The sequence below is a fragment of the Cynocephalus volans genome, chromosome 3 (assembly GCF_027409185.1).
Source record: "Cynocephalus volans isolate mCynVol1 chromosome 3, mCynVol1.pri, whole genome shotgun sequence".
In the NCBI taxonomy this organism is placed as follows: Eukaryota; Metazoa; Chordata; class Mammalia; order Dermoptera; family Cynocephalidae; genus Cynocephalus; species Cynocephalus volans.
In genome coordinates this window covers 172,714,860-172,729,437 of record NC_084462.1, presented here as the reverse complement: position 1 = coordinate 172,729,437, position 14,578 = coordinate 172,714,860, and the positions used below count along the sequence as shown (strand labels likewise).

Below are 14,578 nucleotides of genomic sequence, written 5' to 3'. Positions count from 1 at the left end.
TTCTAATACCATATACGGTACAAAGGTGGATTCCAGAGTGGGGGAAAGGGTCTAATCACTCAGAATTCAGACTTAATATCAAATCTCTCTTTTTAGTTCTACACCATGCTTATCCCTTCTCTCCAGAGTCCTCAGTACCACCTGGCCTCAGCCATCCCAAAGTTCTGAGGGGTGAACTGCCTCCCTTATCCTCAATAGCCCCCTCTAGAGTTACAGGCCTCTCCTCTCTTCCAGTAACCAGTTCTCTCTCTGCTTTCCAACTTCCAAAAATTTCAATATCCTTTTTTCCACTGTTGTTTTCTTCTAAGGTATCTTTGTTCTTGAGAATGTACACTTATTTTATTCCTTTACTACAGTATAAGAGCTTTGGAGGAAACAAAAATAAATGTATATTCAATCTGCTGTGTTTAAATGGAAATCAAGTGAAGTTAAATCTGGTCCTAAAATGTCAGGTCTGTAAGTAGTGCCCATTATTGCCTACTGCCTGCCCTTGCCTATCAAATAACATACATTCTCTGTATAGGTCAAGAACCCTCTCTTTTACCCACTTGCCAAACAACTCTGCCTATAACGCCTCTTTTTATGATGCTCTTGATGCTATCAAGTCACCTTTTCTACGTTGAAGAGTGTCTGGTCTCAAGGTCTCAGCCTCCCCTGATAGAATTTGTCTCCTTTTCCAACCGGGCTTTAACTTTTTTCCCTCAATTTTAAAAACTGTGGTAAAATATACACAAAATTTACCATCTTAATCATTTGAAGTATACAATTCAGTGGTATTAAATATGAGGGTACTTCAAAAAGTTCATGGAAAGATTCGTGTTATCTTTTTAATTCTATTTTTTCCATGAGCTTTTGGAAACACCCTCATACATTCACGATGTTGTGCAACCAACACTGTTATCCATCTCTATAACTTTTTTCATTTTGCCAAACTGAAGCTCTACATCCATTAGGTAATAATTCCCCACCGCCTCCAGCTTCTACTTTCTGTCCCTATGATTTTGACTACTCTACTTCATACAAGTGGAATTACACAGCATTTGTCTTTTTGTGACTGACATTTCACGTAGCATAATGTCTTCGAGGTCTTTTTTGATCCACTGGCTGTTTAACAGTGTGTTGTTTAATTTCCAAAAATTTGAATGTCCCTGTTTTACCTCTGTTATTGATTTCTAACTTCATCCAGTTGTGGATGGAGAAGATATTTCGCATGATACCTATTTTAAATAATCTACTGAGACTTAATCTGTGGCCTAACAGATAGTCTATCCTGGGAAATGTCCCATGTGCACTTGAAAAGAATGTATATTCTGTTGTTGTTTGATAAAGTGACTGCATACCTCTGTTAGATCTACTAGTTGGCTTACTACTACTTATACTATTAAGGAACAATACCTATTACTATTTCTTTACTTATCCTCTGTCTGATTGTTCCAGTCATTATTGAGAGAGGGTACTGAAGTCTCCAACTATTATTGTAGAACTGTCTATTTCACCTTTCAATTCGGTCAGGTTTTGCTCCATATGTATTTGATGGTCTGTCATCAGGCATGTAAATGTTTATAATTGCTACATTTTCTTCCTGTATTGAACTTTTTATTAATATAACTTTATTGTCTCTTGTAACCTTTTTTGGTTTAAAGTCTATTTTATTTGATGTTGATATAGCCAACCCTGCTCTCTTTTGGTTACTATTTGTTAACAGTCGTTGATTCAAAACATTTACTGTATGCTTACCATATGTTATGTTTCCTTTAATCCCAGGCACCAGGACATAGTAAGACGCAGGTGAGAACAATATGAGTATGGTCTTACCCTCATGGTTGCCCAACAGTCTGCTCTCACAGCATTTCTTAACTGAGAGTCCTTATTTGAATCATGGAACACAAAAAATGACTATTTACTTGATTCTCTCCAAAATGGTATGTAACTAGTATTATGCTGGATACATGAAAGAGATGCTAATTCATTACACACAATAGATGCCTCAGTGTATTACAGGCTTAATAAGCTTATAGAATTCCTACTGAGAAAATCTGATAGAAGAGTGAGAAATAGCCAGATACGTAACAATAGTCTGATAAGTGGTATATACAAATTCACTACAGTGATAAAATTACAAGAAAATCTTAAGATCAATAATTGGCTAGCAAAAACCTATAAAATATGCTTAGTATTAAGTTTAATTGATAAATTATTTTTAAAACTTAAAAGGTTATTTTTAGAAAGGACTATGTAGTAGAGAAAGATTTATGTTGTGGTGATATCATTTAGCAGCTAACATTTACTGAATGCTTACTGTGTACCAGGTGCTACTCAGATCATTTAACTTATTATTTTCTTTAATCCTCATTATCCTACCTTATAGGATTACTATTCTTATTTTACAAGTGAGAAAACAGGGGCTTAGAGAGGTTATGTGACTTGTTTAAAGTCAAACAAGTTAAGACATGGTAGAGATGGATTCAAACCCAGTCTGTCTGGTTCCAGAAACTGGGCTCTTAAGCTTTATAGTATAAAATCCCCCCCCCCCCAAATGATCAAATATTCTCCCTCCCATTGAAATGAGGTAAGAATTATGTTAAAGTTATGGTATGTTATAAACACTATTATGAATATCATTATGGGTATAAGGGAAAGATATGCCCCACATGGAGCACACACACGCAAAAAACACAAATAACCCAAACTATATGTTGAATAACGAAAGGAAACAGAAGAGCATGTACACCCAAATTTAAGGGAATATTGTTGCTGTGTTTTAAGTAACCAGATAAGGGTAATGCAAGGAGTGCTGTTTTATATTTTTAAAGGTACAGAATAAAATACAATTTCTAGCTAAATGACAAAAGAATTTAACTCAATTAACATGAAAGAACTCTAGATAAGTAATCAAGTATCACCAAAGATCCAAGAGCTGGCTCACAATTTTACTTTTCATTCAAAACTTAAAAAAAAAAAAAAACTAAATTAAGGAATGCTTTCTCATTTTTTAAAACAGGAAAGTATACACAATACACTTTGGTTTCTAATTATTCAAATACATCAAAAATTATAAAACAATTTGAGAAAATAGAGAGTATTATACCTTTTTGGTGATGCTGTAAGCTTCAAATTTTTCTGTAGAAGCATTTTCTGACAAATTTCGTTTTACAGAATAAATGAATGGTAGGTCAAGCTGCCTGGTTATTTGTGATAACATTTTTCATATAATCTGACATCTAAATAGTCTACTGTTATTAATATAATGGTTCTTATTTTAAACAAAAAGAAAATATTTTAATGACATTTTGATTGTGGTAATAAAACTAGTCTATTACTAAAAAGATAATGGTAAAATAAGATTTTAAAAGACTACATAAAAGAAATCTCAACATTTTTCGCTAGTGTTTATCAATGCCTTCTTCTGTGTAACTCTTTCCATTATATTTCTGACACTGTTTTTTTAGCTGGGGCTTTTATTTTTTTAATTTCCCAAACCCCTATTAATTGGTTCATTTAGCCATACAATACATTATTACTTTCAATTATTATTTTCAAAAAATGTGCTTAGCTTTCCTTATTTAAATTCATTTATTTTATCCAAACCATTAACAATATCTTCTAATTGGCAAATTCTAATACTCCTTTAGCTAATACGCATTAGCTAAATTAAATTTCTCAAGTAAGCTCATGTTATACAGCTTGTTTTCTTTTAATATATGGCCACAGAAGGCCAAGTATACACATTCTGTCAACACAGCACACTCCCTTTACTCTCTCACAGAAGGTCTCTTTCCAGCTTTGAAATGTTAAGATTCTAACATTTACCAACAGATACATACTTCTTTTAATATAATTTTCATGTACTCATTTGCCTAAAACACAAACATGCTGTCCTAATTTTAAAATTTTAGTTTAAATTAAATGAAGAAGGCACGTGAGTCTAGCACTAACTGTGCTTTACATGCCATTGGCTGTTGCTTGATGTACAAGTTGAGCCTAAAAATAAAATACAGAATACTTTAAAAGTTAAATAAAGAGCCCTACCCAGTTGTCTGATTCAAATAAATTTGTATCCAAATGCAACTATCTTCATTTTTATAAAGAATTTTTATTTGTATTCCAGACATTTAAGCATCACCAAGGCACAGAATGTAAAAATGAGAATCTAACCTTGAAATATGGGAAACTGTGCTAGTTCAAAGCTCAGGTGGAGACAGGGTGTAGGTGGATAATTATATATTTCCACACCTATCATCTTACACTAGGGAAGAAAGAACCTCAAGTCTCATCTAATGCTCTTAAGTCACGAGTATTGAATGCTTCATTTTAATATTAAATGAACAAACACATTAATACTGATCTTCAATCTACCTCAGATGTCATAATTGTAGGTTCAAAAAAACCAACCCTGTCACATCCCAAACACTGAAATCATTAAGGGCACTGGTTGTGTTCTCAATTTGGAAGACAAATACAATAATTCTAGAAATCAAAATTAAAAATCAGAATTTCATACCTTGTGCAAGCATGTTAAATTCCAAGAATAGTGCTATGTGGTAAAGTTCCATGGCTTCTTCTGCCCTGGTCATGTTTGGCTTCCCTGCAACGAGAGCCTGAACTTCACTGAGACTCCCCACAGAGGGGCTACAGTGCAAAACGGAGAGGTCCACCATGTCGGTATACATACAGTGTAATATCACTTTTGCATATTTTTTTGGTATAATGGACTCATCTAATATAATTCTTGTGGGAGTCCTCAAAGTTCGGTCCGTGATTTCTTCACCAGTCCGTATCCTCCTTTGTAATAAATTTCGAAAAAATGGGGACCGTGCAGAAATAATAGCCTTGTGGGCTTTGAGCTCTTCATCTAAACAGTTCTGATTTCCACCAAAAGCTTCAACTAGTTCAGCGTCTGAAGAAAAACTAAGGACGACATCATAATAACACATGTAATCAAAGAGTCCACGCATATCTACATCAAGGGAATTTGGTGTTCCAAATTCTTCACTAAGCTGAACAAGGATATCAACATTTTGAAACCTTGAGTCCTCCATTCCAAACTCTCCTGTATAAAGGTAGTGTAACAAAGCAGAAAACATGGGCATATCAATACCAGCTGTATTGATGTCCATTATTATCTCTGCCCCATATTCGGGTGAGGAAGAAAGCAGTGTTTTAAAAAATGGACACCTTGCTGCCAAAATGGCACGATGAACAGGAAAACAAGTTTCTTGAAATATTAAGTCTACGTCAGTACAATACTTGTACTGATAAAGGTCGGCCATATCTTTCTGCAATGTCCGGGCTTCCGGTCTAGCCAAACTGGCTTGTAGAGAAAGCTCCTTTAAGGCTGAAGTTCCCTCATATTCCTCCACTAATGCATTGACATCTCTAACATCCCACCCAGATAGGAGTTCTCGCATCTGCTTGGCGTGATCGGCAGACCTATGAGATTTTCGACGCTTAATAAACTTCTTTTTGAGGGTGGCAAGGCCAGAAGTTCTCTTTTTTTTGTCTTGTGGTTTCTCATGGCCATGGTCAAGGCTATACAATTTTGATTCACAACCATAGCCTTGCTGAGAATAGGATGATGTCCCTAAGGAGAAAATTAAACATATGAAAATTTGTTTCTTTTTCCTTAACATTCATTTTCAACATTAACATTTTTCATGCTAAAAAATTTTAAAAATAGGCATTCCTGAACCACTCAAAACTGACTTCTGTTTTCATAAAGGAAGAAGAAAAGGTCAAATAACTAATTTTTATATTAAATAAAAAATAGAAACAGAGCAAATTAGTTTAAATTTTAAAAGATGCCTTTGCTTCTCTGGCTGTTAAGGACCAGATATCATAGATCTTAATCATGAAATTGTAGGAAATGAGACGTAGGCAGATTTGTAAATTAAGAATATTACTTATACATAATTGTGAAATGTTTCTTTTTCTTCCTAACTCTACCAAGGCTGCATTTGTATGGGCAAAATAAATAGACCAGGACATGAGAAACATGTATTTCCCTATTTTCACATCAATGGAGATTGCTAGTTTGCCTAGTGTACCTAGGATAACTGGCAATTATGGTGAAGACAACCAAAGAAATGATCAATTGAGCTATGAGGGGTCTTCAAAGGTTCATGGAAAGATTTGTATTATCTTTTAATTCCATTTTTACATGAACTTTTTGAAGTACCTTTTTATAATCAATTTGTTTAGGATAAAAATCATACAAGCCAGATTTATATTTGTTAGGGAAAATATCTAGATACTGCAGAATTATTATCTATAATAACTGTTCCACAGATCAATTCTCTTTTCATCCACAAAGACCACCAAAAACACAATTCTATTGACAGTCACAAAAGAAATGAAGTTAGAAAAACTGAAAGTTACCTATGAAAGTCTGTTGGGCCTGTGAATTCCCCCCTACCCTTGGGGAACATGAATGAGGATAGTTAGATGCATTAGCACCCATTTTCTTCAGTCACTCAGGCATTCCATCTGCTGGTTCTTCAGAGAATCATCCCAGAGGCCTTTATGAACCTTCAACCCTGGATCCAGCAGCCTCTTTTCATCCATTTCTTGGTATGAAACAAAAATAATTTTATTCATTTTTTCAAATGTATCTCAAACCACACATAAAAAAAGCAAGCTACTGAAAAGTGCTTCCATTTGCAAATGACATGCTGTCAAACTCACATGTAAAATTTTCAGAAAATGTAAACAAATCTTTAAAGCTTGAATTATGAACCTGTTAGCTGCAATTTTGATACACAAAATATACCAACTATGTACTTCTAAGACAGTAAAAAGTAACATATCAGACAAAATATATAGTTACAGGAAGAACATTTCAAAACACAGAGAAAAGTATTTGGACTAAAAAGGAAAGTTTCAATTTTTTAAAATCCTTACAGGCAATCACCAATCATTATAACGTAACATTCTAGGCAAATTATAAACACTTCAGAAGTTGTACCAGTACTACACATACAAAGAGCAGATACATAAGTGACTGGTTTGTTGTTTTTCTGCTTTAAGATAAAATTGCTTAAATTGATCTTTAATCTGTGTAACTGGACATTTTGCTGAAACAGTGGGAATTAAAGGTGGACAATTAAAACTAAATATCTTTAGACTACCTGTTCCATAGTAATTTTGAGAGAATTTATTATAAATATTGTAAGACACAAGGAGAAACAGACATTTTTATCTATCCTCCCCATAAAGCCCTAAAATAAAAATACTGCTTTCTATTACCTGATATACTCAACATGGTCAGGGCAGTAGCAATAAGAGATTATTTTAACAATTATAGACTGAACTCCAAACTACTGAACCTTAATTCTCAGAGCTGCCAGCAGGTGACATATGCACAAAGAGAAGAAACTCTAAGAGAGAACAGAGTTAATAGGAATACTTTTAAATCTTTATACCATCTGGATATATAAAATTTATCTAACTAAAAGGGATAAGGGATAAGGGTTTAAGAAGACACAATTTAAAATCTATTACTGGAATTGTTAGGAAACCAATCAGTAGGCAGTTAATCTAGCCTCATAATGATGGATAAGGTGTTTTAACAAATAGAGTTAAAAACACATACACACAAATTATTAAAAAAAAAAAAACCTGCTGGAAAACAGAACTGTGTCAAGATTCCTGGAATTTATTTTCATTTCTGTTACTGATACAGCATAACCTTAGGAATTCACGCTTAAGAAAATTCACTGTTAACCTTTGTGTTTCTTCCAATTTTGTGTGTGTGTGTGTGTGTGTGTGTATGAAAATTTATTTATCTAAGCATGTAACTATCTACTTACAGCATTCAGGATAAAACTGGGACAACTTTTCACTAACTAGATATAGATATTATGCAAAGTAGCAGTAACTACTATATACTTATACTTACATAAGCAAATTTCCTACATGAAACTTAACCTCCCTACCATTCAGAGTTCACACCAGTGAATACTACTCAAAGTGTGAAGGGCTTTGGGAAGCCAGAGACATGACAGTGCTTCCGTAAGAATTACACAATTACACAACAAGGAATCTAAAGGTTTACTATTTTGTAAACATAAAATGGTCAAAAAATTAATTTGTCTAGCAAAGTCCATTTTAGAATAGATGAGTAAGCAATCAAACCTTTATAAAAGTTTGATGCTTACAGCCATTCACAGTTCGATTCCTGAATACTAAAAATGTAGAAAAAGCTGCTTTTTTTTGGTAATTCATTTGGAATTTTGTCAATTTTTGTAAAACAGGAACTAAGTGCCTGAATTATTTTTAGTTCAAACTTAATAAGTCTAACAAATCTTGGTTTTCAAGCTAAGTTCCACAGAAGCTTCAAGATTCTATCAGACATTTTTAGTAGTTCTTTCAAAGAAACAGAGTCCTGGAAGCCAAATTTGTGGCCTCATTTACAGGTGAAATCCTAATCTCACTCACTAAAGATTCACATTTAAAACAAAAAACAGCACAGACAATCCTTTCTCAAAAAAGTCTGAATGATAAAAAATCCAGAATAAAAACATTATACTCTCCACCACAATGAGAAGGAAAAACAACTTAAAAAGATAAGCTTTAACTCAAGACACTGTTACATTTGTCTGCTTGAGATTTAAACATATCAAAAACGCATTTTTTAAAAAAGCTCAATTTTATGATAAGCACAATTAGACATTCTAGAACAACCACACAAGATTATAAAACATCAACAGCCCTGCTGGAGAATCAAGAACACATGGCAAGCACTAGGTAAGTCGCGGGTTGAGCTAAGGATGTTTGGCCATTTACCACTATAATGAGCAGTACAGGGACAGCTGGGGTTTCACTCTGGAGAGGTGGCTTGAAATAAAGTGTCTTTGGGATTTAGGGACACAATCTCTTCCCGGTAGCTCCTAGTCAATAGGAACCTCTTTCAGGATGAACTGATTTGGTTGACATTCATATCTCCAACTGGAGCCTTAATACTAAAATAAACAAGTCTTGGAAAGAAATGGGGAGGGGTGATTTCCTGGATCAGATATAACCTTTTAGTCCACCCTGTGTCCAACAGTTCCAAATCCTTGAGGTAACCCTGATTGTACAGTTCCAGTACTAAAGCCATTTTTCTTCTCAAAATTCTCAGGAAATTGCTTCTCAGGTAACCAAAACCCTGTGCCAAATGGAGCACAGTATTATGTCATTTATTTCTTAATCTAATTCACTGCTTTTGGATGCTGGAAATGAGAATTAGTCATAGTCTAATCTCTCCAGGGATGTTTTCTTTCCAGGGAAGCCTGGTCTGTCTCCTACAGACAACAGGATGAAATCCAATCTTTGGATAATGTGACAGGAAAGGAAAGAGAGGGCCTATAAGACTGGGAGAGGCCCAGAGGCTGCAAATGGCCCTAAAGGGATGAATCCTTTTCCTAGAATCACCATTCTGGGGAGCTCCCTCTGTTAATAGTCAACATGACCAATCCTAATCAGATGATATGATTGTCTTAAAATAAGCTTCTGTGATGGCAGTAGACCCAAATGAAGGGAAAAATCGTGTTGACTGCAATAGAAAATAATCAAATCTACAAAAAAATTTTTAAAAAGCAAAAGTCAACTTCTACTCTCCACCACCCACCCCCAACCAAAACAAAAAACCCTAGGCCAGCGTTTTCAAAAGTGTTTTCCCAGTTTGGCAAATGCAGGATTAAACAAAGCCACATAGATTTCTTTACTTTAGGATTCTTTTAGCACCTTTGAAGTGCTAAGGTGCATCGTGAAGAGAAAGTATTAAGCATAATCGAAAGGAGCCCTGTTGTCCCACAGAGCATTAAAGGAGTGAACTTGTACAACACATTCTGCAAAATGCTGATCTTTGCCATAAAATCACTTTTTACTGCTTTATGCTGTAGAGAGAACAGTGGGAGTTAAGATATGTGGGATTGAGTTCTTTCTCTGTCACTAATTTACTGTGGTACAAGTCACACTCAACTTCTATAGGCCTCAGTTTCCGCATTTGTAAAATAAAGAAGCTGAAACAAGTTTCTAAAATTCGGTGAAGCTGTATGACTTACAGATTTAGGAAATGAGGATGGGGAAGGGACTTATTTCCACACTGAATTTAGTCTACAGAGAAAAAAAGGCACTTGGACTTTGGATTTCAAATATGTTTTCTCCTTAGTCTGATTAATAGGGATAGTAGGATAGGAATATGGGAGAAATGTGAATATGAAAAACAATTCATAATGAAAGAGAAATGCAAAACTATAGTTATACTTCACTCTTGTCAAATCTAAGGTGACCATATAACGTGTCATTTAAACTAGGATGTTTGAGAGTGAAAAGGGGTATAAACCAGATGGGACCCCAAAACACATGTAGGCCAGGTCTGACCAGGCAAAGTTTTTAGACAAATCTTACATTTCCAGACCAGCCAGAAATAAAATGTTTTAATTAAAAGAAAGAAAACTCAAAAACCTAAGATGAAATGACTTCTTATACCATTCTCAAACCCCAAGCATGTTACCTAACACTTATTGAGGGTTTACTATATATCATAATCTGTTCTTACAGATTTCACATGTATTAACTCATTTAATCCTCTTGATATCTTTTTTAACTAATGAGACTGAGAGGTTAGTAACTTGCCCAAGGTCACACAGATATTAAGCAAAAGGCCTAGAATCACCCTGTTTCTTTGTAAACCTTCAGTTCTATCCTTGGATACATTTCAAGAACAACAAGACAAAAAGAGACTGTGAACAGAAAACAGAAGCTGAGTCAACAATAAACCCTTGCTGCTTCAAGGTCTCTTCAAAAAGATGACAAAAGGGGAGTTTAGAAAGCCGCAACTAGGCTAATGTCTCTCTGGAGCGATCTAATATAGAGGCAGACAACCTCCACCCAGCATTAAAAACCCTAAAAATTTCAACATCACAGAACAACAATATCTATCTACGATAGCAGTAACTCATTAATGAAAGGCCAAATTATGTTCCATTAAACATATGTATTAAGGCAGGAAAGTCAGAATCATGGAGCTGGAAAAGGCCCTCAAGTTTATTTTGGTCAACCTTGTTTTTTAAAATGAATTATAAACCCATGGAACGGGAGAAAATATTTGCAAATCATCTATCTGATAAGGGATTAATATCCAGAATATATAAACAACTCCTAAAACTCAACAAAAAAATAACTTGATTCAAAAAATGAGCAAGAATTGAATGGATATTTCTCCAAAGATCTACAAATGGCCAAATAAATACACGAAAAGATGCTCAACATCACTAATTGTTAAGGAAATGCAAATCAAAACCACAATGAGATATCATCTCACACCCATTAGGTTGGCTTACTATCAAAACAAAAAAACAGAAAGTAGGTATTGGTGAGGATCGGAGAAATTGGAACCACTGTACACAGTGGTTAGAATGTAAAATGATATTGTGCTGTGGAAAACAGTATGGCAGCTCCTAAAAATTAAAAATAGATTTACTATATGATCCAGCAATTCTACTTCCGAGTATATACCCAAAAGAATTGAAAGCAAGGTATTAAGAGATATTCATACATCCATGTTCACAGCAGCATTATTCACAGTAGCTAAAACACAGAAGCAACCCAAGTATTCAGCAACAGATGAATGGATAAACAAAATGTGGTGTATACATACAACGGCATATTATTCAGTCTTAAAAAGGAAGAAGATTCTGACTATACTACAACTTGGACAAAGCTTGAAGGCATTATGCTAAGTGAAATAAGGCAGTCATAAAAAGATAAATATTGTATGATTCCACTTATATGAGGTACCTAGAGTAGTGAAGTTCATAGAGACAGAAAGTAGAATGGTGGTTGCTAGGGGTTGAGGGGAGAGAAAATGGGGGAGTTATTGTTTAATGGGTACAGAGTTTCAGTTTTACAAAATAAAAAGGGCTCTGGAGATGAATGGTGGTGATGGTTGCACAACATAAAAACACTACTGAACTGTAGTGTTAAAAATGGTTAAGATGGTAAATTTTATGTCATGTGTATTTTATCACAATTAAAAAATTAAAAATAAATTATAAACACTGTCATCAAAAAACATACATTTTTGAAGCTTTATGGCTAAGAACCAATCACTTATCTAAGGAAATCTATTTTCCAGAAAAAGTAAAATAGATAAATTATTATTTATATTCAAGCATTAGGGAACTCATTTGAAAAAAATTTAGACAGGCAAAGCTTTCCAGTATAGGAGTGTTTTATTGTATCAATCTTTAATAAAATATATACAAATATTTCAACAAATGAAACAAACAGTATTTTGTTAAATTATAATAGTTGATAGAAATGATGCAGTATACTTTAACCAATTTCTATATTTAGAACAATATTTGTACTGTCTTTTATATTTACACATTTCTGATTTTAAATTGTAACATGAAAAATTTCAAAAACATACAAATTGAGGTCCTAAGCCTTCATCATCCAGATTCAGGAATTAACAAAATTGTCCTGGCTTACATTTAAATGCTTAAATGTGATGTATAAAGACTACAGCTAGAATGTAAATGTTTATCATCAGCTTCTTATAGAAATAAAAGACTGAGGAGATACATGTATATTAGGATTAAAAGAATAATTATAATACCATCGGTTACTGAGTACTAAGAGTCAGCCATTCTTAAGCAATTTACATGAATTATTGCTTTTAATTTTCTCAATAACATGAGGTGTAGGTCTCTTATCCCCACTTTACACAAGGAGAGACTGGTTAGGAAAATGAGATATGGAAGGCTTGGGTACTTACCCAAAGTTTCAGAGCTGGTAAATTGCGGAGGCAGGCTTGGCATTCAGATTCTTATATCTACGAGTAATCTTATCTTTGCCTTTTTTTTTTTCTCCTAAATGTTTTAAGGAAAAATGTTCAGAGCAGACAAATATAGTTCCATTCTAGAAATGGGAAGTGACTATGCACCTGACAGTATTACTTTTGGTGCTTAAAAGGATCTCTCACATAAAGCAAAAAATGACTTAACTGAGAGGAAAGCTTATAAAATCAAAGCAAAAGGAAAGTGTCTTTCTGAATATTTACATGTAGATTAAATGTTCCTTGATGGTAGGATGACACCTTTTTATGTTTGACCATCCATCCATCCATCCACCCACCCATCTACCATCTGGCTTCACGAATCAATAGCAGTGTATCAGGTAAAACAGAAAATGTCATTCAAAGTAGGAGAAACAGGATACATAAATAGGAATAACTCCTGTCCCAGTCAGTGTCCCATTCCCAGTTCTCATAAACCTATAATATACATCTATTATCTACTAATATTGTAGCATAATTACTTATGTTTTCACCAAACTGTAAGTTTCCCAAGGGTAGGTACTCTGCTTATTCATCTTAGAATACTTACCATCTACCACAGAATACAAAGTAGGCACACAATATTTGAGTTAGTGTTAGCTATTAACATGAGTGTCAATAAATAATGTGTCTAAGGCTTAAGGTGTACATATGTAGTGAGTACGGGTAAGAGTTAGATTAATAAGCCTCAATGCCATACTAAGGTGTAGGGCCTTTATTCAAAACACAATAGGGGAACTACTGGAGGAAAGCATAGAATAGTAGGGAGAAGCACCATTATATTTGTGTTTTAGAAAGACTACTGATGGCTTGAAGACAGAAGACACTCATACAGGAATACTTATTACAGGATTCTTGCTACAGTCCAGGAAAGTGTTAGTAAGGACCTGGCTTTCCTTATCTCTAAAATAGTGGATAATACCAACTACTTTACAAGGCTGTTTTAAGAGTTAAATAAGATAATATGGACTGCTTCTGGGGAGCAGAAGCAGTAACTCATCACAAGAGAAATGCTGTCTTTTGATGGGTCTAGGCTTGTGCCAGGTCTGACCTGGCCTGGATGAAATACATCTTAAAGACATGGAAGTATTTCTGAAAAATTCAGCTTCTAGACATTTAAAGCTGGGACCAATTCCTGGAAAGGGTGAGTAAAAGATCTATGTGGCTGCACTGTGAAGACACGAACGGACATCTCACACTCTGCCACCTTTACCTCAGAGCTCACACTCAAAATGCTTCATCCTGACTTACAACCTCAGAATAAGATCCTCCTGAAGTAACATGTGGAAAAATGGTAATAGAGGTTTAAAAAGGCTGAACCCAGAAGGAAGCCTGACTCTTGGCCTGTGGACCTTGCTCATCTCCCTTATCTGAGTCTTTGGCAGAGATAACAAACCTGACGGGGCAGTCTGGGATAGACGCCTACAGCAGCTAGTGCAGGAGCTGCCTCGGCCCAGTCATCTCCAACACCAAGGCCTTTGCTGCCTTCTCCTAGCAGCTATATCCCCCAAAAGGGAGCTCTAAAAGAATTAGGGAAAGTTTTCCCCAAAAGCTAGTTAAAAGAGCCCATAAGCAGAGGGTGGAAATGATTATGATGTCCTGCAAGACAGATTGCAGAACTTGCCCAATCAACTGACTTTAAGGTAATGGTGCCATTTGGAACCTTTGTGTTTATGATATGTACCTAGCTCAAAGCTAGTCTTCCTATTGTTTAATGGAATAAATGAAATCACTGTTCTAATCAGGAACAACTGTTTT

General features: G+C 34.8%; 1 protein-coding gene across 4 annotated transcripts in view; it reads right to left on the bottom strand.

Annotated features, from left to right (window-relative positions):
• Nucleotides 1-14,578, bottom strand: part of BTBD7 (BTB domain containing 7) — an 86,855-nt gene that overhangs the window by 44,525 nt on the left and 27,752 nt on the right. For all 4 annotated transcript variants that reach the window (XM_063089863.1, XM_063089866.1, XM_063089865.1 and 1 more), the window contains exons 2-3: nt 6,376-6,563; nt 4,502-5,581 (exon numbers count right to left, since the gene is read on the bottom strand). In XM_063089863.1, the coding sequence (XP_062945933.1) occupies nt 4,502-5,581; nt 6,376-6,457 (1,162 nt within the window). In that variant the 5' untranslated portion in view covers nt 6,458-6,563. The remainder of the gene's footprint in view (nt 1-4,501; nt 5,582-6,375; nt 6,564-14,578) is intronic.